Source organism: Micropterus dolomieu, linkage group LG06 (genome assembly GCF_021292245.1).
Source record: "Micropterus dolomieu isolate WLL.071019.BEF.003 ecotype Adirondacks linkage group LG06, ASM2129224v1, whole genome shotgun sequence".
NCBI classification, from domain to species: Eukaryota; Metazoa; Chordata; class Actinopteri; order Centrarchiformes; family Centrarchidae; genus Micropterus; species Micropterus dolomieu.
Genome location: NC_060155.1, coordinates 7,497,697 through 7,523,181, shown reverse-complemented (window position 1 = coordinate 7,523,181; position 25,485 = coordinate 7,497,697). Strand labels below are relative to the sequence as shown.

General features: G+C 41.5%; 1 protein-coding gene across 2 annotated transcripts; it reads left to right on the top strand.

The window, feature by feature from the left end:
* Positions 1 to 24,901, top strand: usp33 (ubiquitin specific peptidase 33). 2 transcript variants are annotated; one of them, XM_046052784.1, is made up of 24 exons: positions 1 to 155; positions 3,781 to 3,881; positions 5,471 to 5,524; positions 5,619 to 5,681; positions 10,041 to 10,190; positions 12,625 to 12,733; positions 14,286 to 14,355; positions 15,771 to 15,884; positions 16,150 to 16,228; positions 17,378 to 17,822; positions 17,952 to 18,092; positions 18,220 to 18,335; positions 18,637 to 18,809; positions 18,927 to 18,997; positions 19,076 to 19,109; positions 19,246 to 19,291; positions 19,406 to 19,586; positions 19,749 to 19,875; positions 20,024 to 20,193; positions 21,674 to 21,755; positions 21,896 to 22,004; positions 22,641 to 22,743; positions 23,476 to 23,544; positions 23,735 to 24,901. In XM_046052784.1, exons 2-24 carry the CDS (start codon positions 3,798 to 3,800, stop codon positions 23,890 to 23,892), a joined length of 2,748 nt encoding a protein of 915 aa, XP_045908740.1. In that variant the 5' UTR covers positions 1 to 155; positions 3,781 to 3,797; the 3' UTR covers positions 23,893 to 24,901. The 2 variants fall into 2 exon arrangements, with proteins under 2 accessions (XP_045908740.1, XP_045908741.1); XM_046052785.1 differs by lacking the exons at positions 1 to 155; positions 3,781 to 3,881; positions 5,471 to 5,524; positions 5,619 to 5,681; positions 10,041 to 10,190 and adding an exon at positions 11,548 to 11,668.
* Positions 24,902 to 25,485: the final 584 nt, after the last annotated feature.

The following is a 25,485-nucleotide window of genomic DNA, read 5'->3' as shown; positions in this document are numbered from 1 at the left end:
CGTTAGCAACCACGCCGAGCGGCAGGGACGGTTATTATCGTTAATGTGAAGGATTGCCCTTTAAAGTATGTCTGTAAATACAGACTGAATCTCTGTCTCACACATCAAGCACAATTGGATCTACCTGAGGGACGTGATTTCTTTTTATCGGGCAGGTAAGAACCAAGGCTAACGTTACTGTTGGATGCTAGCTAGCTGGTGTAACGTTAGTCACTGTGGGATCGTCGGTGATCAGGAGCGTTAGCTGGCTAACATTAGCTAACACGCTAGCAAGATGGTTATCATCCTCTGACTTTATCTTACGTGGCTAAATCTATCCACTGTGTGCTTTTTATGCTAGTGCTACTGTTGTGGCTAGCTTGCAAGGCAACAGATGCATTTGATGACCAATTATTTTTTGACCAAGAGGCTAATGCTAACAGCTAAAGGTTGCTAACTTTAGTCAGCCTGTGACGCTGTCACCGCCTCGCCTGGGTTTGACAGCTCAATATGAGCAGTGGACAAGGCCGAAGCCACACTTATCTTAACGTACGTTGTCTTTATCTTCCGCCGACTAAATTCGCTGCTTACCTGAAAGCCTAGGCGAAATAAGTTGGTAGCTAGTTGAAAATATGAACAATAGAAAAACTCTAGATAACATTAACGTTAACTGCCAGGTACGTTTTCAGGATAATAGCAAATGTTGTTGCTGAACTGTTGTTAGGGTACTAAATTTACTAATGTTGTGCCTTGCAAATTATTCTCTTGCTTCTAAATTAACCATAGGATGGCAACATAGGTTTCATGTGCACTGCCCGGGTTGTGTCTACGCCCCACCCTGACTGGGCCACCTCTTTGTGCAGAATTAAACCTCCTGGATAATAATTCCCGTGGTTGTGAAGGCAGTGATAGGGTGAGGGTGGTTTATAATGGTGAAAGAGTTAGGATAGATATGCTTTTCTTCCCCAGCCTTGCTTAATTTGCCGAGGGCTTAAAAGTGAAACCACCGGCTAATTCGATCTTCATGGTTATTAACTGTCAGCAGTAATAGTGACTGTTTACTGTAGCTGACATTGTGTCTTATTAGTTTGTTTGGATTTTCCTACACTTTCAGTTTTGATTATTCAACAGATTCACAGCTAGCATTGATGAGCTGAGGAAACAGGTATATTGAATAGTACAAGACTGAACATGATCATGATTATCAGCTTCTTCCTGTGTTCATGCTGACCTCCCACTTCACCTGTTGTTAGTACACATGGTGTGTATACATCCACTTCTTTGCAGGGCAGCATAATATTGTCTTGTGTCTGTGAACAAGCAGCTTTAGTGGACCTCTGAATCAACACAAGTAATCATTTTCAACCATGAACATACAAACAATCAAATGGTTGTGTGCTTTTCCTCATACATTTGCTCTTGTTAGATGTCTTATATGTTCACTGGCAATCCAAAGCTGTGCATCTTAGGTCTGAAGCAGATTGGTGTATGCCATGACACTTTTTTATTATCATGTTGGTGTGGTTTAAATGTGCTGAATCACATGCAGCGCAGTGGAGAGCTGTGGGCTGGGCTCCACTGTCTTTATGCCATTGACACCTGAACACTTCTTCAAAGCCTGAAGGACAGTGTGCAACCTCTAACAAGGTCCACACACTCTGTAGCCTTGCCACGGGCAAGGTGGTCACACATTCAGTGATGTGGTGCCTTGTGGGTGACAGACATATTGACATTACAAGTTTGAGGTCTGAAGAGGCCTTTCCAGCCAGAGAAAGACTCAAAAGAAAAAGAAAAAGAAAAAATCAATCAATGATCAATATTTTTTTTACAAGTGTTATTACACATTTAAGACAGTATAGATAAAGAGTGAAATATTAGAGTTTCCTGGAATACATTTGCTGGTGTATCCCTTTGGCTGGTAGATTTTTCTTTCCTTACTTTTTTACCTATTCATTCACATATCAAAGGTGCTTTGTTTTTAGTAACTGTTCCCCTGTGTATTAAAAGTATTGACCAAACTGTGCTGGTTAGTCTCAGACTCATAAATGATTTCCGTACACATTCAGAGAATTGTTTGTTTTATGATGCAACAGTTCTTTAAATACAATAACAGGACTCTTGATAGATAGACCCCATGTAACCCATGCCCTCTGTCACTCTACAAGCGAATCCCCTGCTCCTGAGGCTTTGCATGAGCTTTGTTTCCATTTGTGGAGGAAATAGGGCTGTGGCCTTTATAAGAAGCCTGATATTAGAAACTTCCAGTGGTTTTCTGTCATCCCTCTGTACAGAGCTCGAGCGTCTGGTTTGGTAGCTGCAGATCTTCCTCTTTTCTTACATAGTGGAAAATGGAAGTACAGAAGGAATCTAGACTCACTTTTTCATTGCTCTCAATGTACTTACACTGGAATAGACATAACAGCTATGAACAAGGACAACAACACACATTGTCACTATGTTACAATGCTGGTCAGTATAGTTATAATACTTAATGTATTATCATATAATCAAAATTATCAATATTAATTGCCGGCATTCCAGGTTGGCGTACATAAATGTATTTTTATGGTAGGTGTATAAAAATTGACTTGCTGTAAGGGGTGTAATATTGTACTTGTACAGTATACTGCCCCAGAGATATAGTATTGTGATTTTCCTTTCTGCCACTCATTTCTACTGACTGACTGTTGATTGTCAACACATTGTTTGATATTATAATTTAAGTTCTCGTGGATTTAAAAAAAATCTTAAAAAAAAGCCTTAATGTGAAAAAGTGATCCATCAGATTAAATTCGCAATGGATAAGACACATGCCTTTGGTGTGAGAGACCCGGGTTCAATCCCCCACTGTGACCCATCCACCATTGTGTCCCTGAGCAAGACACTTAACCCCTAGTTGCTCCAGAGGCGCGCGACCTCTGACATGTATAGCAATTGTAAGTCACTTTTGATAAAAGTGTCAGCTAAATGAATAAATGTCATCAGCTCCAATCAATATAACTCCTCAGTTTCATCATTATAAATACGTGTAGGCAGTAGGCTAACCTCAGTATCTGAACAGTCCGGTGCAGAAGGTCGGTGTGTCCGACACACACTCATTGTGGAAAAGGATGGGGCTGTAACCTAAGTAACAATGTCACAAAATACTAGAGCCTAAGTTGTTGTTGAGCAGCGCTGTGGTGTAGTGGTGAGCACAGCAGTTTGCATGTTCTCCCCGTGTCCGTGTGTGTTCTCTCCGGGTGCTCCGGCTTCCTCCCACCATCCAAAGACATGCAGACTAGGTTGATTGGTGTCTCCAAAATTGTCCTTTGGTGTGAAGGGTGTACCCCGCTCCAGCCCCCCGATAAGCGGTTGACGATGGATGGAAGTTGTTGTTGTGCTTATATAAATGTAATTAATGGAGCTGTTCGATTGCTGCTAGACCGCCCCGTTAACACAGAAGATTTGTTTTACGACGACGGCATTCAGACCCTGCTTCTTTCACTTGAGTTGTAGGCAGGTTGGCATGTCAGTGGCTGATAATAAGAGGAATTTGTCAGTCATGCGGCCATGGAAAAACCTTATGTTGTGTGGTGGTGACTCAGGTTACAGTAGCCTGACTGTTTTGTTTGTCCTCTGTGCTGTTCTTTTCTCCTGTTACTCTATCAAGTAGCAGATGTGGGGTCGATAAACATTCTTTTGAAACAAGAAATCCTGCATTGTTTTATGAATAGGCTCTCAGGTAGTAACCTGACTTTTGTGTTTTGTCTTCCACCTCTCTCTCTCTCTGTCTCTCTCTCTGTCTCTCTCTCTCTCTCTCAGGTCTGTGTGGGTGAATTATGCCGCCGGCGTCCATCTGCGACTGCCCCCACCTGGACTGCGTAGGGGAGATCACCAAGGAGGAACTCATCCAGAAATCCCATGTGAGTGACCTTCCATCATGACCCTGTCCACTGCACTATTCATAACTTACCAATCTTTTTAATAACAGGCTTCCTGCATGTCTTGTAAATACTCCTGTAGGCAGTTACGTTTTTTAAAATATTTTTTTTATTTAACCAGGCACGTTAGTTAAGAACAAATTCTCATTTACAGCCCTTCCGCCCTTGAAGGGAGGGACACTTGGGAATAAAGGGGTATAAAAAACAAGATAATCAGGGACTTTCAGATTAATGAGACACAACATACGGCAAATACAAGAATAATAACAAAACGCAAAGAAACTTCACTACGGGAAACAGGGCAGCGAGGTAGGACCATGGTGGAAGCAGTATGGCAGACAATTTAAAAGGTTATGTTTACAAGGTTTTAAAGGGATTAGGTTGTAAAACAACTGCAGACATCTAAAAACAATGTTTACAAAAGATTTCCTGAAAGCAGATGTGAGTGTCTAGTTATAAAATATTTTTGTATCTGATTGCTGACTGTCAGGAGATTTTACACAAAAAGTGGGATTGTTGTAGCAGTGGACTGTGATGCTGCTCACTTCCTTTCCTGGGGAGTTTCAGTCAGCAACATCAGACCTGTAGCAAACACTGTCACTGCTGCTAGCTACTGTGCAGTAGTGACAGTCCCATTATGGGCAAGTGTCAATTTAATTATTTCTTAAATTAATTCATCATTTTTTATTGGTTAATTCATCCATCCCTTTTATGCCGCTTATCTGGGTCGAGGTCGCATTTATTTGATTAACCAAATATTTTCATCATAGTTTCGTATTTGTCGGCTGTGATCGGGAAACAGGTACTAACCCTCATCTTACTAACATATTTAACATGCAAGGACAACCCTGGGCACCTCAAGGATAAACGAAAAGAAACAGCCATTTTAGCAAAACGTTAACTTACTTCTTCCCAAAGCATTATTATTTAAGTTATTAATGTCATCTAAAAAATTATTATTTAAGGAAAGTTACAGCTCATTTGCACATTGTGTAAAATGAAAATAAATACTTTTCTTTAATACAAATTGCAGCTTTTATACCAAGTACAATCCACATCACCACTTAAACTAATTTACTATCCTTGTATTCTCGTATTATTTAGTTTTCATTTCAAGTTAATTTAGGACCCATGGCAAACATGAACGCGACAAATTTTTCCATCTAATAAAACTGAATAGGCTGAAAATGGTGATTTTTACTTTACCAATACATTAGTATTTTTAAAAAGCACTAATTAAAGCATAAAACAATGATATGAATTAGGAACAAATTGATTGACAAAGTCATGAATAATTGTAATGATAGAATGAAGCACCTGTGAGAAATGACAGACCTCTGGGGTCTGCAGGGACCCCAGTCAGTAGGATTAAGGTTAAATTGCATTCTGTGTGGTATCTGGTGGTCTTAACAGCTTGGCGAACCCTGCAGAAACCCTTTTATATCAATTTACCAAGTCTGATTCCAAGCCAGATTCTTCTGGTTTTCTGTCTGTTGTTGAACTTTGCTGTCTTGCAGATTTTCATTGTAAAACATGTGAACCCTGACCTGACTGTCTTCATATTTTTCTAGGGCCAGTGCCAAGACTGTAAAGTTGGAGGACCAAATTTGTGGGCGTGTTTGGAGGTAAGACGATGCTCACCAGGAAAAAAAGTCCCAAAAATGTTGATTTGACGGTTTGAAATGCAACACTCTGTTTGTTTGTTTGTTTTTTCTCCAGAATGGCTGTGCATATGTAGGCTGTGGAGAATCTCACGCTGATCACAGCACTGTGCACTCGCAGGTGAGATACCTCAGAACTTACTGATGCCTTTCAACGGGGGAATATTAATCAATGCATAATAAAGAGGGAGAGGGAGGAAGTCTTGAAGCCTTGACTGTGATGTTGAATTGAAAAAAAGATGTAACCCAAAGACAAGGTCTCAGTTGAGAAGGAGTGGAGTCACATGTGGCAGGACAGGAGTACCACTTCAGAGTCCCAGGAGCCTTGACGTGGAATAAATCTGCCTCTAACTCAGCTTTATTTTTTAACATTTTTCTCTCCACAATCTAAGAGCACGCATGTGCATCTTTTAGCTTTTGAAGTGCACAAATTTTTAAAAACCATCAAGCCCCCTCTGTCTGCGTACACCTCCACATACAGTGCAATTTTAGTGGATCATCCATTATTAATTGCCCTTCCTCTGGGAAATGGGAGAGATTCAGTAGGACTGTTATAGTTCCATGGTTGTACTATCTGTTCTTCCTGGCTGCTCTGAAGCTTTACTCAGCCTCTGGCGTTCCCAGTTCCCAACGGCTTTTCCTTTCCTAGAAGGAGAGGAGGAGAAATATGAAAGCAAACATGTAATTTGCTCTGCCTGTTAGTATCGAAATCGCTGCTCAAACTGTTGTCCAGAGAGGCCCTGTTCAAGTGCAGACCTCTTCAGAAGTAGAGCCCTCCATCCAGATGAAAAACAGATTTTATATGTGCTGGTAAAGAAATGTAATATTAGCTGACTGATTTTAAATGATATAATTAGTGACTTTTATGTCCGTATGCTTATCCAGTACGTCTGCCTCTGCAGCTCACCAGCTGCCCTTGTGCCCCCTGTGTTTTTCCAGTGGAAGCCATCTTTCCTCTTGTCTTGTAAGAAAGAAGGGCATACTTAATTAGTGCTCTGGAGGCCCCGAGAGGAGGAAAACATTTCAATCTCTTGACTATGCAATGAGAAAGACGGCTGTTGGGTCAAATCAGATGCCTTAGTGTATGTGAATTAGGGCCTTTACTAGCCAAACTATACTGTGAGTAAACTTGAGTGACTGTTTCAAAGTATTGATTTAGAAGTTGCCGCTAGATCAGCTGATTTAAGGATGTTGAAGCTTCTGTATGTATTTTTGGTAACAAAATGGGACACATAATTAGCATTTAAATGTAGATTGTATTTTCATTATTATGCAGCAAAAAGGACATTGGAAGCAATGGTAAACTTTGGAAGTCCTTCTTTATATTGCAGATAAAGAATTGGAAAGTTTCACAGCTGTATAGTTGTGTTTCAGCTACCAGTGCTCTAAAATACTCTTTAAAGAGGTGGTATTATGCTCATTTTCAGGTTCAAAATCTTATTTAGTGGTTGCACCAGAACAGGTTTACATGGTTTAATTTTCAAAAAACACCATATTTTTCATACTGCACATTGCTGCAGCTCCTCCTTTCACCCTGTGTGTTGTACGCTCCGCTCTTGAGCTACAGAGTGATACATCTTACTTGTACAAAATATTTGTTGGGAGTTGCACATGCGAGTTCCCAGGTAAGGACTACTAGCCAATCAGAAGCAGAGAACGGCGGGTCGTAAGAAACAAGGTAGTGTGATCCAAATCAAATCCACTTCAGACTTCGACCGTAACCTAGCAGATGGTATAAGTTACTCCACAAAATCATTGTTCCACATCTTACCATCAGGACTAAACGTTGAACTGTTGCCGGTGTTCTAACGATCTATGCTGCCTTGCTGAAAAATGCTATCAAAGCGCAAATCGATAGACTCGACTCTACTCGGCCCTGCTCCTTTTTGTATTGCAGATAGTACCCACAGATAGTACGTAGCTTGTCGTCATAGCGACACCACACACAACTGCCGCAATTTAATGTTCAATGCGAGACACACACACCAGCGATCCACACATCTTTCTCTTTTTTAAGTTAAAACGTTTCAACATTCCTCAGAATGTAAAGACAGATAAGCGGTTTGAAAACCTTCCAGCTGTGTTTTCCTCTGCTGTTGTTGCTGCAGCGGTCTGTGTGACGGCGGGAGCAGAGGGCTCTGTGAGCGGGCGGCTGGCCGGCCTCACACGCTCCTCCCGCGGGTTGGTACAGGCTTCCCCCGCAGCCACTTGCGGAGCTCCTCAACTCCAAAAATATTCAAGCACATTTTTATTCCGCCATCACTTCTCGTAAAACTGTCAATATTCAAAATCTACACAGCTGATTTCTCACCTCAAAACTTGTGGATTTAGAGATGAAATTCCATACGAAAACAAACTGTAAAATATAAAACTTTCTGTTGCTGGCCTCTGTCTGGTGCAGCAATGATGATGCAGTGAATAGTGAATATTCTCTCTGACCAATAAGCAGTCTGTCGTGTTTTCATGTTACATTTTAGTATCCCTCAGCTCACTTGGAACCTGGAGGGAGGTGAGGTGATGGAAAAAAAGTACCTGGAAGCAGGTACAGGTACAACATTTCTACAATGGAAACCCAAACAAAGGCGAGTCGAGCCGAGCCAGAGGGCCTCCGCTCAGACTACTCCCTTTGGGCTGGACTTTGTGCTTTTTCACTTTGCAAACCTGTTACATGCACAAAAAAGATATATAACTCAATAAAGGAGAGGGGAAAAGCCTAAAAACATAATACCACCTCTTTAAATACCAGATTTGTTGATCAGTTCTTGAGTGGTTTGCAAATCCCCTGACAGAGTCCCTGCGGAGAATAGGGGCAGTTGGTGTTTCTCATTACTTATTGATTGCAGTTAATAATGTCTGTGAGTGCTGAGCGCTAGAGAGGAGACTTGACATAATTTTGCAGATAAAACCATCTTAAGCAGATGTTAAACCTAAGCTGTTGCAGCAGCATCACAAACGTTTTGCAGTGTTTATTTTGCAGTGTTGCAGTGTTTATGTTGGAGGAGTATTTTTTTCTACTTAATTTCACAAGTATTATTCTGTGTGTGAGTGTGTGTGGAAGGATGTTTTTTTTAAGGTATTATGTTGAATATTTTAGCAGACCAGAAATGTTAACATAACAAATGATCTCTATAAAAGCTACAAAACTGTTAATTGTAATAAAAAACAGTGTGTGGGCTATGTATAAACACTCTGTAAGCCCGATAAATCCAGCTTGTTATTAATGCCCTACCTGGTACACTTTCCTTCATAAATTATTTAAGATGGGGACTTTCAGTCTGGTGTGCCCCCTCTGCCAGCTCTGCTGTGCCCCGCTGTGTGAAGGCTAATGCAGCCCTGATGAATAATGCAGGGTCTGCTGCTCGGCTGCTGCTCACGTTCAGTCTCCTGTCAACCTGCCAGGCTGCCGGTGTTTGTCTGAGCAGCAGTGGGTCAGCAGAACTCGGCCATGTTTACTCAGCAGCAAAAGTCTGCCAGTTAAACCTGTAACCAGAGACATTGAGCTCAGAACGAGATCGAAAGTCCACAATTTGAAACTCAGGAGTGTATTTTAGCCTTTGTTTTCATATTTGGGAGGGTAAAGACGTTCATTTTGTTTAAGTTTGTGAGTGCTAGTGTGGGATAACTACTTCTTGGGAATATTCTTTTTAAATAAAAGGTCAAATTAAAACATCGACAGGTTTTGAGTATATTGAGTCATTTTTCAATCACAAATGCCAAAACTGACATGGTTGCAGCTTTGCAGTTGTCAGGATTAGCAACTTTTCTTTGTCTTAGATGATGATAAACTGAATAACAACAAGTAATGTAAAATAGGAGATTGAGGTTTCACCATTTTCTGATATTTTATTGACTGATGAATTAAGTAGACATTAATCAGCAGATTATTCAATAAAATATTTGTTAACTTGAGCTTTAATACATTGTTCACATGATTGTAGATGTCAGTTTTAGTTACAAATCTGATTTTTTTAAAAAAGTAGAATTTGTAGTCAGTTTTTGTTGCACTCTAATTGGTTTGCTTGCAGGTGGGGTTGAGGTGTGTGTCCTTTTAATTTTCAGAGTTTCAGTTGTCTTGTCTGTACTGTTTTCTGTTATTATTAAGTGTTTGATTTTTTTTCAACTGGCATTTCTTAATTATTATACAGTCACAGAAGAGAGCGCCAGGAAAGCAAGGGGGAGAGTGAGAGAGGGAATGACATGCAGTAAAGGGCCCATGCTGTATTCGCATCCATAAAATTAAGCCGGCCTAGCCGCCAGCAGACACACCTTCATTTGTTATACAAGAGCAATAGCAGCCTGTTGATTGTCTGATGAGATGGTAGATTGTGTTGAAGATTATGAAGAATCTTGTTGATAAAAAGTGCACACGTGCTTTAACGGCTGTTAAATATTAACGTTGTCTTCTTGTTTCACCTTGTTTATACAGTCTGATATGTCTGTTCACAAATACTCTTTTTTTCTTAAACGACTTTGTGTGCAGGACACGAGGCACAACCTTACAGTGAATCTGACCACACTTAGAGTGTGGTGCTATGCCTGTGGCAAGGAGGTTTTCCTGGAGCGTAAACTGGGTCCTCACTCTCCCCACGCCAACGGCAAACCCCTCCCCTCCCCACAGAATGCTGGGCAGGTAAGAGAAGGTTCCCCTCACACCTCCATCACCCTAATCCGTGTGTGGTTCGTTCTTTGATTATTTCGTTTCAAAGCCAAATCAGAAAAACCAAAAAAACAAGCCGTTTTTTGTTTTTTCTGTTTTAAAACCAAAATGGAAACGCAGAAACCAAAAAAAAGAGCATCTGTTTTTGTTTTTCTGTTTTAAAACTAAAACGGAAAAACAATGCAGCTCTTGTTCTATCTATGACCGGTGTTGTATCCCTGCTGGTTTTCAAACTAACTGGCTACTGTACACGTGCGCCTGTTGTTTGCAACAGCTGTACTCTGCGTCAGGCTTCATCTAACCAGAGATAATGATCACCAACCGTCCGCAGCGCACCAGGTCGCTCCCACGACCTCCTCTCTCTCGCCCTGTACACTCCAGCACCCTGCTCCCTCTCCAAGGACAACTACTATGGGTTGTGTTGCCAGGAACCGGCGCACTGGACGGTCAGTGATCGCTCACTCTGGCTGGATGAAGTCCGATGCCCCTGATTTTACGCATAGCCTAATCCGTGTCCTTACTGCAGCTGGAGGCTCTTATGGAACTTTCTAAATTCTCCCATCTCCCGAAGAAAATAAAGGTCAGGTGGAACAGTGTAGAGGCTGAACGAAAATTACCCGAACCTTTTAATCCATGTATGATTCGTTAATATACAGCTTGCCGATTTAACAGTTCATGTTTGCTGTGTGCTATCACTGAATTAATTTGAGAAATCTTAAAAACCGGAGGATTCTCAGGCAACTTCTGAGTCGTTCAGTTCCTGTCCCAGTTGCTAGTGAGTTACAAACTGAACTGCTGAGCCTCCTGTTTTTCTAACTAAAAACCCACTTATGTTGATGTTCAAGCTCATTTTAATAAAAGTTAATCAGGCACCTAATAAACCAGGTTTATTAAGTGTAACACACAAAGCTACACTAATCGGACACAAAACCATTTTGGTTTTAAAACAGAACAGAACAAAAAACAACTTGTTTTTTTTGTTTTTTCCGATTTGGTTTAGAAACAAAATAATCAAAGAACGAACCACACACGGATTAAAAAGTACAGTACATCCAATGGTACACACTCAGCAAACACAAACTGTTATTAGTTAAATCGGCAAGCTGTATATTAACGAATCATACACGGACTAAAAGGTTGGGGTAATTTTCGTTCAGCCTCTACACTGTTTCGACCTGAGCTTTATTTTCTTCGTGTGATGGAAGAATTTAGTTGTGCGGCGCTGTGGAGACCCTCCAGCTGCAGTAGCACATGGATTATGCGTAAAATCAGAAGCGTCAGACTTCATCCACCCAAAGGGAACAACCACTGACCATCCAGTGCGCCGGTTCCACTGGCAACACAACCCATAGTAGGGCTACCGGACAGGGAGCGGGGTGCTGGAGCGTACAGGGCGAGGAAGAGGAGGAGGTCGCGACCTGGCTGGATGGATATTTTCTTAGATCGCTCAGGTAACCAGCTGCTTCAGATCAGCTCAAAACAAAATGCTTACTTGATGCTGATGGACGTAACCTAGAAATTGGAGAATTTTGAGTGTTTGAGTGGCTCCTAGGCAAAGCAATGCACCACAACAAGGAATTGTTTTTGCTCCAGTGAGTTTGAACCCTAGCTTGACGCTATCTTGCAAAACAAGTAGCCTACATTTTGTTTGATTTCTTTTTTCGTATGTGGCTATAATATAGTGCTCACTTCTACAATCAGAATCGCCACAGTTGATATGAGATGCGATGCAACGTGAAAAGAAATAGCCTTAGGCCTGTATGAAATAAAAAATATGTAATATTGACTTTTAGTTTCACACAGGACACGAACACGAGTCTCCTGATTCAAAGTCCGGGTTCTGGCCCTCCTTTCACCCCAACCACGTCTTTACCCAGTCTTGTCTGTTAAATATCAAATACCTGCCGTCAAAACTAACGCTACAGAGCTTCCTCCACTACGTTGACCTGTGATGCTACAGGGATCCCCAAAACACAGCTCCTTTGTTTTTCCTTTTTGGGTTTGATTTGGTTTTGAAACAGAATAATCAAAGAACAAACCATACACGGATTTACCATGTTTTATTGTCTTTACAGCGCGGTTATGGTTTAGTCATAAAGCAGGTTTAATATTGATTGAGAGCAAGAGAAGAAATTCAATAAATTCAAATTCCTGAGTATAGATTAAATGCAGTCTTTTTCTCTATGTCTATGTTAGTCTAAATAGACGGCTTTACGTTGCATGTTTAATGCACAATTGCTTAGTTAGGTAACTGTGTGCTCTCCTGTCATACTAGCAGAACTGCACTATAACAATTTCCATCTATCCTTGGTGACAGTTGAACTGTCAGTCAAACTGTATCTGGTTATTCATTTACTAGATAAGAGTTTTACAATGAGGTCTGTGTGTGTTGTGCTGTTTACTCCAGGATAACAGCAGGGCCCCTGGGAGCCCAACCTCTCTGAGAGTGCCCCCTAATGGAGGCTGTGAAGACCTGGACATGGAGACAGAGGAGGAGGATGACATGCGTGCCAGAGGTCAGTTTACCACAAAATGAATGACAAATAACTAGTTTAATTCAAAAGGTTATTTAGTCAGTAAAAATGATCTTTCACAAGCAGTTCGACTCTCAGCTACAACTACAATAATGTTCCACTCACATACTGCATTTGCAACCGGTAGACAGTTAAACAAAAAAGTATCACTAGAGACACTGTTTATTACAGTTCAATTGCAGAAATATCAGCTGAAATGTTCTAATCTACATTTACAGTGCTGCTGCAGTAGACAGGTTTCTTACCCAGATTATCATTTTAATAATTAAAATCACTTACTTTTGAAGTCAGTGAGCTGACTAAAATTGACTTCAATTTTATCAGCTCAGCTCTTAAACTAAGTATGATAAAATAAAAAAATTAACACTGCAGGAATGATTAGACGCAGGAGATCAGTAATCAGCAGGTTTAATTCAAAGCACAGGTTATAATTTGAAATAATAATAAAACTGTGAATCTGAAACTAGCACTTCTACAACCGACAAGCAAAAACGGTGACAGACACTACTACTAGGCAACACACAGTCTCTTAGCAGGACTGCAGGCCACTCCTGTAAGTAGATTCTAGCAACAACACTTCAGTGCTGAGTGTTTCAGTCCTGCTGGAGCCACCAATGCACATGATGTTTTCACTCAGAGAGACGCACACAGGCTCCACCATATGGCATATGTTATGTTCAACCTCGTGTGGTGCAGCTCAGGCATTGGGACAAGTCGCTGCCGTGGTTATTTTTGTCACAAATACAGATCATATGACCAGGAGGTGGTGTAAATAAGTAAGACTTCGTAAGACTAAATTCCTTCACAGAGTAGGCTGTTCACATAAGATCAGAGCTTTTCAAACAGTGAGGCGCACCTGCCTGGGGAGGTGAAGGAGAGTTGCAGGTCGGGGCTCGGAGGGAGAGATAGATGTATGGCAAAGATCCTGCATGATGTGGCGAGGGCAGGTGCATGCATGGTGTTCTAAAAACAACGGGAAGTTAGTTATTGTGGCAGAGATTGACTGCTTATCGGCACGGTCAAGAGTTGGAGCTGCAGTACTGGCTGCTTGACCTGATTACAGCCGTTTGCAGAGTCATAACTAAATAAATCTGAACACACAAACGATACACATATTTTTTGATTCAGTGGTACTTAATGTCCAATTATCTCAAATAGTATAGGATCATATTATAATATTGTTATCTAATAAACATGAAACCCTCTCCTTAGAATTTGCTCAAGAATCATCATGTTTTCTTCACTATCGAAGTAAACAGGATTGGCCCACAGTTTCTGACTTTGAAAACCCTTGTATAAGATGAGTGAGCTATCGCTGCTTTAGTCAGAAAAATAACATTTGAGTCCATGGGTCACAGAAGCTGATTTAAAATACACCAGGTAGCCACATGTTTGGCTCCTGCTGTGAAATATTAATCTTAGAAATGGAAGGTGTCTTTATAAAAATGTAGAGGCTTCCTGGCTGCCACCAAAATGTCCACGCTTATGATGAGTGGCTCGTTTTAATTTCCCCGGTGTGTTCTGTCTCACTCAGGCCTGACAGGACTGAAGAACATAGGCAACACGTGCTACATGAACGCCGCCCTCCAGGCCCTTTCCAACTGGTGAGAGACCTCTGTCAACCTGCCTTCTGTCCCGGCATCTACCTGTCTACCCCACATCACCTCCCTTGACATTGCTATTCCACCCCACTCACTACTCACACTTTCAGCACGCTCCTTTTCAGTAGCCGTTTGCTGTTTTACTCACTGCCTGCCTGGTTCTCGTTGATGGGGGGAAAAAAACGACCCTGGCTGGGAGAGTGATGGCTGAGTGAAAATTGCTGCAGTGCACCATTTGAGATAGAAGAAATGGCCTTTTGTAGTTCCCTGTAGGGTCTTCTGTTGCAAATGAACACCAACCCCACCTTGTCTGTCCCCCTTCTCTTTTTCTTTTCCCACCATGTCTTTTTATGTGTCTCCCTTTCTCTCCCAGCCTGCTGTATTTCTTTATTGTTTAATGAATTTCCAGGCTTTCTTTCATTCTTTATGATTGGATTGTTGGGGTGGTCATTTAAATTAGTGGTCCGCTGCAGAGCTGAGGCTGCGTTATTTCTTACTTTGAGCCCCTTACTTTTTATTTTATTTTTCATGGAACAGCAAAGCACAGACAACCCCTTCCTCCTATGTAATCCTATCTACCCGAGGGGCTGGTACATTTTTTAAATTAAACCGACGATGCCTAGTCTGGATACAAGTCAAAATGGGAAAAGATGTGGGTCAAAATTTGCAATCTAAATCACATTCCAAAAATAGGAGGAACTGAGTCACACAGCTGCAGAAGGAGGGACCCTTTCTGAAACTTTCCTTTGATGTCTGTTTGTGTGAGCGCCGCTTCTTTCAGTTACTGTTGGGTCATTATTCAGTTCGAAGGACTTTTCTCCTGCCAGGGGAAGGGAACACTCCATGTCTTATTCATTCTGCACTTTGTCTCTCTCTTGCAAATTCCTGTCCACTCCGTATCCATCAAAAATTCCCTCAGCTGTTTTTCTTTTGAGCTATTTCCGATGTCCTTCAACTTTCAGCTGCATGTGGAGTTTTCTTGCGTGAGACAGTGCCTCTGGGAATTTTACTCTACTAGTGAAATATGACTTTAATGAAACAGAATGAATCAAAAATACAGGCAGAAGACAGCATTATGTAGAAATGCTGAGCTTACAACTTCTCCTATTTGTCATTTTCTGCTTTGTATGGTCTATATGAATGGAACAGCAAAAACAAACTAAACCTAAGAGAATTTGCAGATCGTAATGTGTCGGAAGCAATTAAAAACATAGCAGATTATAATGCAATTACATTATATTGTACATCTCTGCATTATATCTGCCTCTCTTGGATTTATTGAGGATTATATGCATTTTTGTGAAGTAGCCACCACGTTGCAAGCTTTTTGGTAAAAGTAAAAAGTCTGTCCAGGGGATAATCCATTAAAGCTTTCTTTGTGCCCACATATGATATATTTATCCCTCTTCCCTCTTCAGCCCGCCCTTGACACAGTTCTTTCTTGAATGTGGCGGCATGGTGAGGACGGACAAGAAGCCCGCACTGTGCAAAAGCTACCAGAAACTGGTGTCAGACCTGTGGCACAAGAACAGGTAGGTTTTTTTTTTTAGTAGTTGTTTGCATCACTCACTTTGTATATAAGCTTGCCCCCAAGCCACAGTTGATTTCATAATTCAGTGATCATTTTCAATGTTTTCCCATGTTTACATTTGCTGTTAAGTCTCAGCATCCACAGCCAAACCGGAGTCAGATTTCTGTAGCAGCTAGTCTTAATTTCTACGTCACACAAGACGTTATTGTGATATTGTTATATTACAAAAATACTTGTTGAGCAGACTGTGTTTTGTCACATTGCAGACCCTCCTACGTGGTCCCAACCAACTTGTTCCAGGGGATCAAAGCCATAAACCCCATGTTTAGAGGATATTCTCAGCAGGTGGGTCATTGCAGACGGTGAAATAAATGTGCAACAAAGTACATGCACAGCCATTATATAAATAAAACAAGCAGACTCGCTTTACAGTTGGAGACATATTCAACTGTACGCCTGCGACTTTGTTTTATTTAGATGTTGAAAAGTAATCAGCTGTTTTGGCCAAAACAGGTAGATTTTTGGCTCTTACCCTGCTTTAATAATGTATTATTGTAATGTATTATCTCAGCCTTTTAAAATAAATTACTGTGATATAAAGTAATAGGCCGCTAAACTCTTTAAGATTGAACTAAGCTGGGTTTATTATGGGTCTGACGGCCAGACTACAAAGTTCTCCCAGATCTCACAGTCCTCGGCTAACTTCTTCTCTTCCACTCCATATCCCTCAGTGCTCATTCCTTTACAGAATTACATTAGCTCCAGCTCAAATCACTCAGCCAGATAAACTGAATCCTCTGCCTTGCAATTAACTAACTCAGAGCTTCCGATTATTCTTCCTCTGACACATTAAGGTAAATTGCTCGATTTGATTCCCGGTGGTGCCTGTAAGAAAAGATTTATGTTTCATAGATATAACGGATTTCAAAGGACTTTTTTACTGGAGCACATCTCGTCTTTGTCCGCTGTCTGTAAATAGAGGATTTCTAAGCCTGAATGGTGAAATGATAAAAGGGGCTGTTTCCTCTCGGCTTGCCAGTGTTTGTTCAGAGGAGTTAGCTGAGGAATATTCATTTGTCACGCCATGGCTGGGCTGTGCAGCCTTGGAATTAGCATTGCCATGAATGAAGTTAACAGTCCAGGTCCTGGGAGAGAAGAATCCATTTGGCTTGAGAGAGATATTGAATGTCTGAGGTTCATTAAGTTTGATTACACATTCATGAGCATTTGGTTTCCGATTGTGATGCAGAATTGGTATAAACGAAGAGGTGAAGTGGTTGTTATGTGTAATTTTGGGAAAGCTTTGCTGTGTCTGTCAAACTCGATTAAATTCAGGAACAATTAGTGCTGCGTTATATTTCAGTGTTCTTTTCAGGGAGAGGAAATTAACATTTACTGTGAGACTACTGTGACCAGGCCTAAAATGTTCCCATCTAGAACTAATTTGCTACCTCAAATAACATTTCTTGTGATTACCCTACTCTGCCTCAACAGGACTCCCAGGAGTTTCTGCGCTGCTTGATGGATCAGCTTCACGAGGAGCTGAAAGAGCCGCTGCCTGAGCCCTACGACCAGTCCAATGGCATCACCGGGGACAATGGCCGCGAGGAGGACAACCACAGTCAGTCAGACAACGACTTCCAGTCATGCGAGTCCTGTGGCAGCAGCGAGCGGGCCGATAATGAGGCGCAGGGTGGGAATGTGCTGATGGACGTCACCAACGAGGCCGAGATGCTGATTCCTGAACAAGATGAGATCCAGGCCAACAGGGAGTGGCAGAAGGAAAAGAACATGATTAATGACTTTTACCGCTCCGGAGTTAATGGTGTTATGGGTGGGAGCACTGGAGTGGACATGGACAAAGACGTTGACACCACCACTGAAACCGTGCCCATTATCAGCAGCCAGGGGGCCATCAAGGTTCAAGGCAGAACATCAGGTAATTATGAAGAAGAAGAGACATGTTTTATTTTTCCGCCATTTACTCCACAAATTACAAACCTTTTTGATATTCAGCCTCAAATTTATGGTATTGAAACTCTCTAATATTTGGCCTGCTCTCCGCCAGATTCCTTCCCAGACATCCAAATGTCCAACACCACAAGACCACAGAGTCCAGCCCCGATGGACGGACATATTCCCAAAATGTCCAGCAGCCCGCCCAAAGCTGCCTCAGGCTGGCCCAGCCTAAACCCGGCACACAAGAAAGGTACTTCTGCATAATCAGAAGCAGTCATATCCAGATACAAAGCTTAAAAAGATACTTATTGTGTCTATCTTTGCTGACATGCTGTAAAGCATTATTCTCACATTTCTCTCTCTCTGCCTTCCCACAGCAGTGACCACATTCGCCCCACCAAAGCACAGGCGTCAAAAGAGGTACCGCAGTGTCATCTCAGATGTGTTCGATGGGACCATTGTCAGCTCAGTTCAGTGCCTTACCTGTGATCGGGTTAGTGTGGACTTATACTTTTTTTTTAAAATAATGGTTTATTGAGATAAAGGGATTGGTCAGAGGGTGAGACAGACCGTAGAAAAAGTTATTTCAAGCTCCTGTGTAGTGTTTTACGGAAATATGTGTCTGTACCCCTGTTGATGCAGTTGTACATCCACTGTCATGTCAAAGATTGTGATATTTGTGTTGTGATGACTGAGTATTGTGCTACAAAGTGACAGTTTACAAAACCATGTTAAAAATAAAAATATCTATAAAAATATGAAGCTTTACTGTGTGTATGTCCTGTTGCTGTCAGGTGTCTGTGACCCTGGAGAACTTCCAGGATATCTCGTTGCCCATCCCAGGGAAGGAAGACCTGGCCAAGCTCCACTCCGCCACCCACCAGACCTCTCTGGTTAAAGCTGGCTCCTGTGGGGAAGCTTATGCACCACAGGGCTGGATTTCATTTGTCATGGAATACATCAAGAGGTGCGTTAATAATATGTACACTCGAGTTATTTCAATTCTTCACCTGGAGCATTAGTGGCTCTATACTTGGCTCTTTTGGTTCTACAAACTCACCCCTCTGTTTGTTTCTGTTCTCAGTTGGTTCTGGGGTCCAGTGGTCACACTACAAGATTGTCTTGCAGCTTTCTTTGCCAGAGATGAACTAAAGGGTAAGCAAGTGGGCGTAAATCTGTTCAATCACAAACATTAAGATTGATGTTTCAGTAACTGTGTTTGTTGTTTTCTAGGAGACAACATGTACAGCTGTGAAAAATGCAAGAAGTGAGTACCTCATTCTAAGGGACTTTGCTGAATACTGAGCTGGACTTCTAATTTCTTTCACATGAACAAAAACAGAAAAAAAACACTGTCTGGAACTGTAATGATTGCCCATCTTCTTCATCTTTTTTCTTCTTAGATTACGAAACGGAGTCAAATTTTGTAAAATGCAAAGTTTGCCAGAGGTATAAAGACAACTCTAGTACTTAATGTCATGAAGAAACCCAAACATTTTTCCCTAATGCCTTCACGCGCCGGATTTCTAAAATAAACCTTCTTTGTGCGTTCCTCTGCTCCAGATCCTGTGTATCCACTTGAAGCGGTTCAGGCACGAACTGATGTTCTCCACCAAGATAAACACCCACGTCTCCTTCCCACTCGAGGGCCTGGACCTGCAGCCTTTTCTGGCCAAAGACAGCTCCGCCCAGACCTCCAACTATGACCTGCTGTCAGTCATCTGTCACCACGGCACTGCCAGCAGTGAGTGGGCAGAGTCGCTCTTCTTTCTGCTCAGACTGAGGCATCTGCCTTCAGTTGGCACAAAGAGAAGTGTCCTGCATTCATTAGCCTGCAGGAAAAATTTCACATGTACTTGTTAGGTTTATGAATACGGCTCTAACACTTTCCCGTGTCTGATCCCAGGTGGCCACTATATAGCGTACTGCAGGAATGATGTGAACAATCTGTGGTATGAATTTGATGACCAAAGTGTGACCGAGGTGTCTGAATCCTGTGTCCAGAACGCTGAGGCTTATGTGCTCTTCTATAAGTAAGCCAGTTCACAGACAGTTGTAAACAAGAACTCATTCATCCCTGTAACATTTTAAGATTCAGTGTTTTTCACTCGTATACATAACTTTCATCTTTCGATTACTCAGCTGCAGCAGTGATTAATCTGTGGTCTGTTCCTGTCACAGAAAGAGCAACGAGGATGCACTGAAAGAACGTAGGAGGGTGTCGGGTTTATTCAACATGATGGAGCCCAGCCTCCTGCAGTTCTACATCTCCCGCCAGTGGCTTAACAAGTTCAAGACATTCGCAGAGCCGGGGCCCATTTCCAACGATGACTTCCTGTGTTCGCATGGAGGTGCGTATGACTACGTCATCATCCTACTGAAGTCACTCAGAGGTCAAACTGTCCCTGAACAGGAATCCTTTTTCTTGCTCCGTACACAAGAATGTAGTGGGAAAATTGTGCCCTACTGTCTCATAACACAGCTTTTGCTTTCACCCTTGCAGTAGATTTTTGCATTTGACAAAGACTGCAGAGTATGCTCTTCACAACATAGCAGACTTCAATAAGGGGGTTTTACTTCTCTTTGTGCAGATGATCCTTCTTTCTCATTTCAGTGGAGAAGAGGGGAGGACTCTGAAAGGGTTTGTGCCAATCAAGCTCCTTTCTTTTCCGCCCCTCTATTCAGAGAGTGCTACAAATGATGGATTTGAAAAATGAGTTGGAAAAATTAATATTTATGAGAAAGCTGTTTACATTGGCAGCATTCTGTAAATAAGCACCTACAGGTTGTTTTCTCCTCTATTATGGCTATCAGCACAAAATAACTGTCTAGTCAGGTACATGATTGTGTTATAGCACCGATTTTATTTCCACTGAAAATCAAAAATCGGCCAGAGTTAATTTTCACTTTCTTTTTTAAGCAAGTTAGATAATACATTTTAAATCATTTGAATGTAAAGAATTTAAGGACCCACTACACTGAATGACTAATGCAGATAATTATTATTATAGATTTATTTATCTTTCAATCATCACCCATCATTATACAGTTCATTATCTTATCCTCGCACTTTTTTCTGGTGTAGTAAAATGTCACTGGTTTGCGATGTGAGATACACATTTTCCTGCTTTGCAGTCTCTGCTGTCTCTGCTGGGTTCTAGTGCCAACCATTTATTTTTGTTTCTCATTATTTCAGGGTTTGTATCACATTTCATCAACATAGTAAAAGCAAAAATAATATTTCAGGTGGGATTACCGTAAATCAGGCCTGTTCAACTGGCATCTTGTGGGGCAAATCCAGCCAGACTGTATCGCGGATGAATCCTATATACAAATAAAAAATCACACAAATAACAGATATTTTTGCTACAATAAATCCTTCAAACCAGCAGAACGCTCCTGTGCTGTCAGTAACAGCCAATCTCAAGCCTGCAAATCCAGCTTCTCTCACATAAAAACCATAAAAACGAATGCCTGTGCCTCCTTGACAAACGGGCATGTGCATCACTGTGTGTGGATTGCCCTTACTTCATAGAAACCTGCCTTCTCTGCCACTGCCCAGTCAAAGAAGTGAAATCTCTTTCATAAGTAGCCTATAGGTGTGCAGGCTAGGCCTGTCTGTGTTTTCTGATTTGTGGGAGTTAAAGGGAACTGGAGAATATTAAATGGATGGGAAGCTTCTCGGCCTCTTCAACATAATAGTAGTCACAATGTTTCCAATACTGATCTTTAACAAATTATACACATGTACATTATGTCTCTACACGCAATCATTACACTCAAAATGTTAACACTGGTATTTCTGATGGCTGTGTCAATGTGTTTCATCAGGTGTGCCACCCAACAAAGCAACATTCATTGATGACCTGGTAGTTATGCTGCCACAGAACGTGTGGGATCACCTTTACAGCAGGTACATACGGCAGACAGGCCAGCTGTGCGACTGGAAACATTTTCAGATCTCCCATCACTCAGTGTACTCACAGTTGCAGGATAATTTCCTTTGTAGATTTCATTTTATCTGTGAGAGTTAATGTGGACTGCTTCCTGCAGGTACGGAGGGGGTCCAGCTGTCAACCACCTGTATGTTTGCCACACTTGCCAGATTGAGATAGAAAAATTGGAGAAACGGCGCAAGTCAGAGCTGGACATGTTTGTCAGGGTAAGCCTTCCAACCATACGTTCACCAGCAAGACCACAAGCAGCATGGAAGATCGAGCTTTAGCCACGTACAGTAGAAATTGGTGTGAGTGATAATGCATTGTGTGTCAGTGAGCCTGTGTGCAACCCGTGTATAGGCCTATTCTCCTGCCCATTGAACCAGTTGATAGGTTGCATGTGTTGGTGCTCTTCACCCCGGCAGGAGATGAGAGGTGTGAACCTGATGAAAGCCTTATCATTAATGCTTTGGGACAGATGCAGCTGTTATTGTCTGCTCAGTCTGCACACTCACACAATGGCTGTGTGTGTGTGTGTGTGTGTGTGTGTGTGTGTGTGTGTGTGTGTGTGTGTGTGCGTGTGCGAGAGAGAAAGAACTTCAGTAAGCTAACAACAGGAACACGCAAGAAAAGATGGAATTGGTGCAGTGTGGTGCTAAGACTGTCTTCTAATTCGAATAACTAGTAGAGAGAATTGATTAGGTTTTCTATCTTCTCTCCTCTCAATCCTTTCATCCTCACTTAATTTTTCTCCCCATCCTCTCCTCTCCTCCCCATCTGCTCTCTCTTGTCTCTGCTGCTCACTCCTCCCCCATTTCCTCTCTCCCTCTCCCTCTCCCTCTCCCCCCTCTGCTCTGTAGCTGAACAAGGCCTTCCAGGAGGAGGAGTCTCCAGTGGTCATATACTGCATCAGCATGCAGTGGTTTCGTGAGTGGGAGGGCTTTGTCAAAGGAAAAGACAATGGTAATTGGACAGAAGTCTTGCCTTTCCACCCCCAGTCCTGTTTAAATGTCTGATTTAAAAGGCAAAAGTTCAAGGTTCAAGGTACATTTTTTTGTCATTCTACAATGCTGGGCTTGTACAAGGTAGTGGTATGTCCATGTTTCCCACTCAATACTGATATCTGGTGATGGAACAGCTGCTGTGATTTTCTTTGAATTTAATTTCTCTTTTCAACCAAATGGCCTATATCAGATCTATACATTTATGTGGCTTGGAGAAGATGGCAAATACATTGTTTTATATGGGACATACAAATTCCCTTGTTACCAAAAAGCTGCTCATCTGTGTAACTGTGAAGTCCCATTTCTTCTCTTGATTTATCTTCAAAGAGTTTGCTTTAGTCCCCCGAGTCAAGTTTCCCTCCTGCTACAGCAAAATGAAGTGTCAAAATATATTTCACTTTCGTGCACTCTTTCTGTTGTTTTTTTTTGTTGCTTCCCTTGCTTTGTATTGTCATATCTATTTATAACTGCTTACATCTCGCATGGCTGCAAATGTCTTTTTTTCTCTTGACTTCTGCTCCTCTAATATTTGTTTTCTCTCTGTAGCAATTGGGGAGCAGAAATTGCTTTTCATAGTGTGACAAAAACATTTGACATTTTAACATCATTGCTCTTTGAAACAAACAAAAGAGGCATGCATAATACTGCTGTATATAATTATGACAACTAATTGTCTTCCTTCTACTATAAGATCCGCCGGGAGCCATTGATAATTCCAAGATTGCAGTAAACAAGAACGGCCATTTGACACTCAGACAAGGTACTAACTATTATTATTATTATTTCATTGTATTTTTATTTCTCTGTATAAGTAAAGTGGAAAAAATTATTCAATCAGGATAGATAAATAAAATCCTCTCTCTTGCAGAGCCTCTGTAGATTGTAGTAGCACCTTTAGCTATGCAGATATTAGTGATATTTAAGTGTGTGTGTTTGCACTGACCCTGCAGGAGCTGACTCAGGGCAGATCTCTGAAGAGACGTGGAACTTCCTCCACTCTATCTACGGCGGCGGTCCACTTGTGACGGTTCGGCCAAACGTCAGCCACCAGGAAGCAGAATCATCACAGTCAGAGGAGAAGATCGAGATGGAGACGCGCTCTGTTTAATCAAACACTTGGCAGAAAACATTTAAGCAATGAGAAGCCTTTTTATTTTGCACTTGACTTTTATTTCAAAAGCATTCAAGCAAAAGACCTCATCTTTACCGCTACAAGACAGCCTTTGACAGCTGACAGAGGGAATTAACATGTCGGAAAAAGGTTTGTCATGTTGTACAAATATGTATAAAGAGCTCTTAAATTTATATTAGCACTGTAGTATTCATGTGTCAGGTTGTTTTCAGAACCGAGCATTTAAATTATGTGCAGCTAAAAATTCCACTGAATGCCATATTTCTTTTTTTCTTGGCCAAATGAGCACATACTGGATGTCCATGTGTCATGTGTAGCTGATATTTATGAATCACAATACATCTTGCTGTAGATATATCCAATGAATGGTAAGGAGAGCAAAATGTGACAGTTAAGGTGATGAGAACCATAAGGTTATGAAGGGACTAATTACTGAGTAGTCTCAGGAATTAATTTTGTGTTTTGCACTGTTCTGTAGACGTACAAATTGGCGTGCTCACGCAAATGTCTGGTTTGTATTTGAATGTACCAGTACTGATAGTAGGTTGGTCAAGATTCAGCACTTGGTTATTTATCACAGAAGGGAGTGATTTAATGTGATGTCAGTAGTTTTTTTTGTAGAAAATATGTGGCAGGCAGATTCTGTTAAGAATGCATGCTTTAACACTCAATCCCAATTTAACATCTCATGTAACTGCATGTAAATGCAAAGCTGCCCATAAAATGTGCACGCAAATCACGATCTGGATCTATCTTCACTCAACTGTACAGCAACAGGAAGAATATTGCAGTATGTAATCAGCATCATCATCAGCATCTAATTAATCAAAGGCATTATTTCTGTGTAAGGGCATGGTGTTACTTAATGTGTTGGCTGATAGGGTGAACAGAATGCTGTACTGTATGTTTTTGCATATGGATGTCACAAGAGTAAGATCCATCCTGAGTTTTGCTGGCTGACACTATTAAACCTTGATGAAAACATGCTGATCGTTGTGGTCACCTTGATTTTGCCATCCTTTGCTGATTTATGAGAAGTGGAGTGGTTAGATGAGAAACGAAGAGTAAATTAGACAAGAAAAGTCAACTATGCTGTGTCTACTGTCCATCACAAAAAAGGTATTAAAACAGTCATCAATTAAGCGAGGTGACCCGAAGGGTGTGTGGCCGACTGCACTCTTGGCAGGGGCAAAAATGTACAGTATAGTGTTGCATTTTGGCGAGCGCGGTTGAAACGGCTCACACACCCCGACTAGTTGACTGGATTGAAAACATGGCTGCGGCCGAACGTGCAGCAAATTTACGGAAGTGAGGTATGTGTAATTCTTGAGCTATAAACGCTATTTAGAAGTGTACGTCCAGTCCGCTGCTTGTAGTGTAGCAAATGACAAAAACTGAATTTGTTAGCCCACCAAAAATGTCTATGACCGGCATTGTTGGAAGTACACAAATACATCGCCAAAGTTATGCGCGGAACAATCAGCTAGCTCGGCTAGCTAATGTTGGGCTGCTGCGGCTAGCCGGGGCTGCTAAGTGGTTACTAACTACAATTAAACTGCTGGGTTGCTA

Coding starts and splice junctions, on each gene's coding strand:
- usp33 (XM_046052784.1), top strand. CDS start 3,798: ATGCCGCCGGCGTCCATCTGCGACTGCCCCCACCTGGACTGCGTAGGG. Junction 3,882..5,470: donor AACTCATCCAGAAATCCCAT/GTGAGTGACCTT, acceptor ATATTTTTCTAG/GGCCAGTGCCAAGACTGTAA. Junction 19,292..19,405: donor AAATGCAAAGTTTGCCAGAG/GTATAAAGACAA, acceptor CCTCTGCTCCAG/ATCCTGTGTATCCACTTGAA.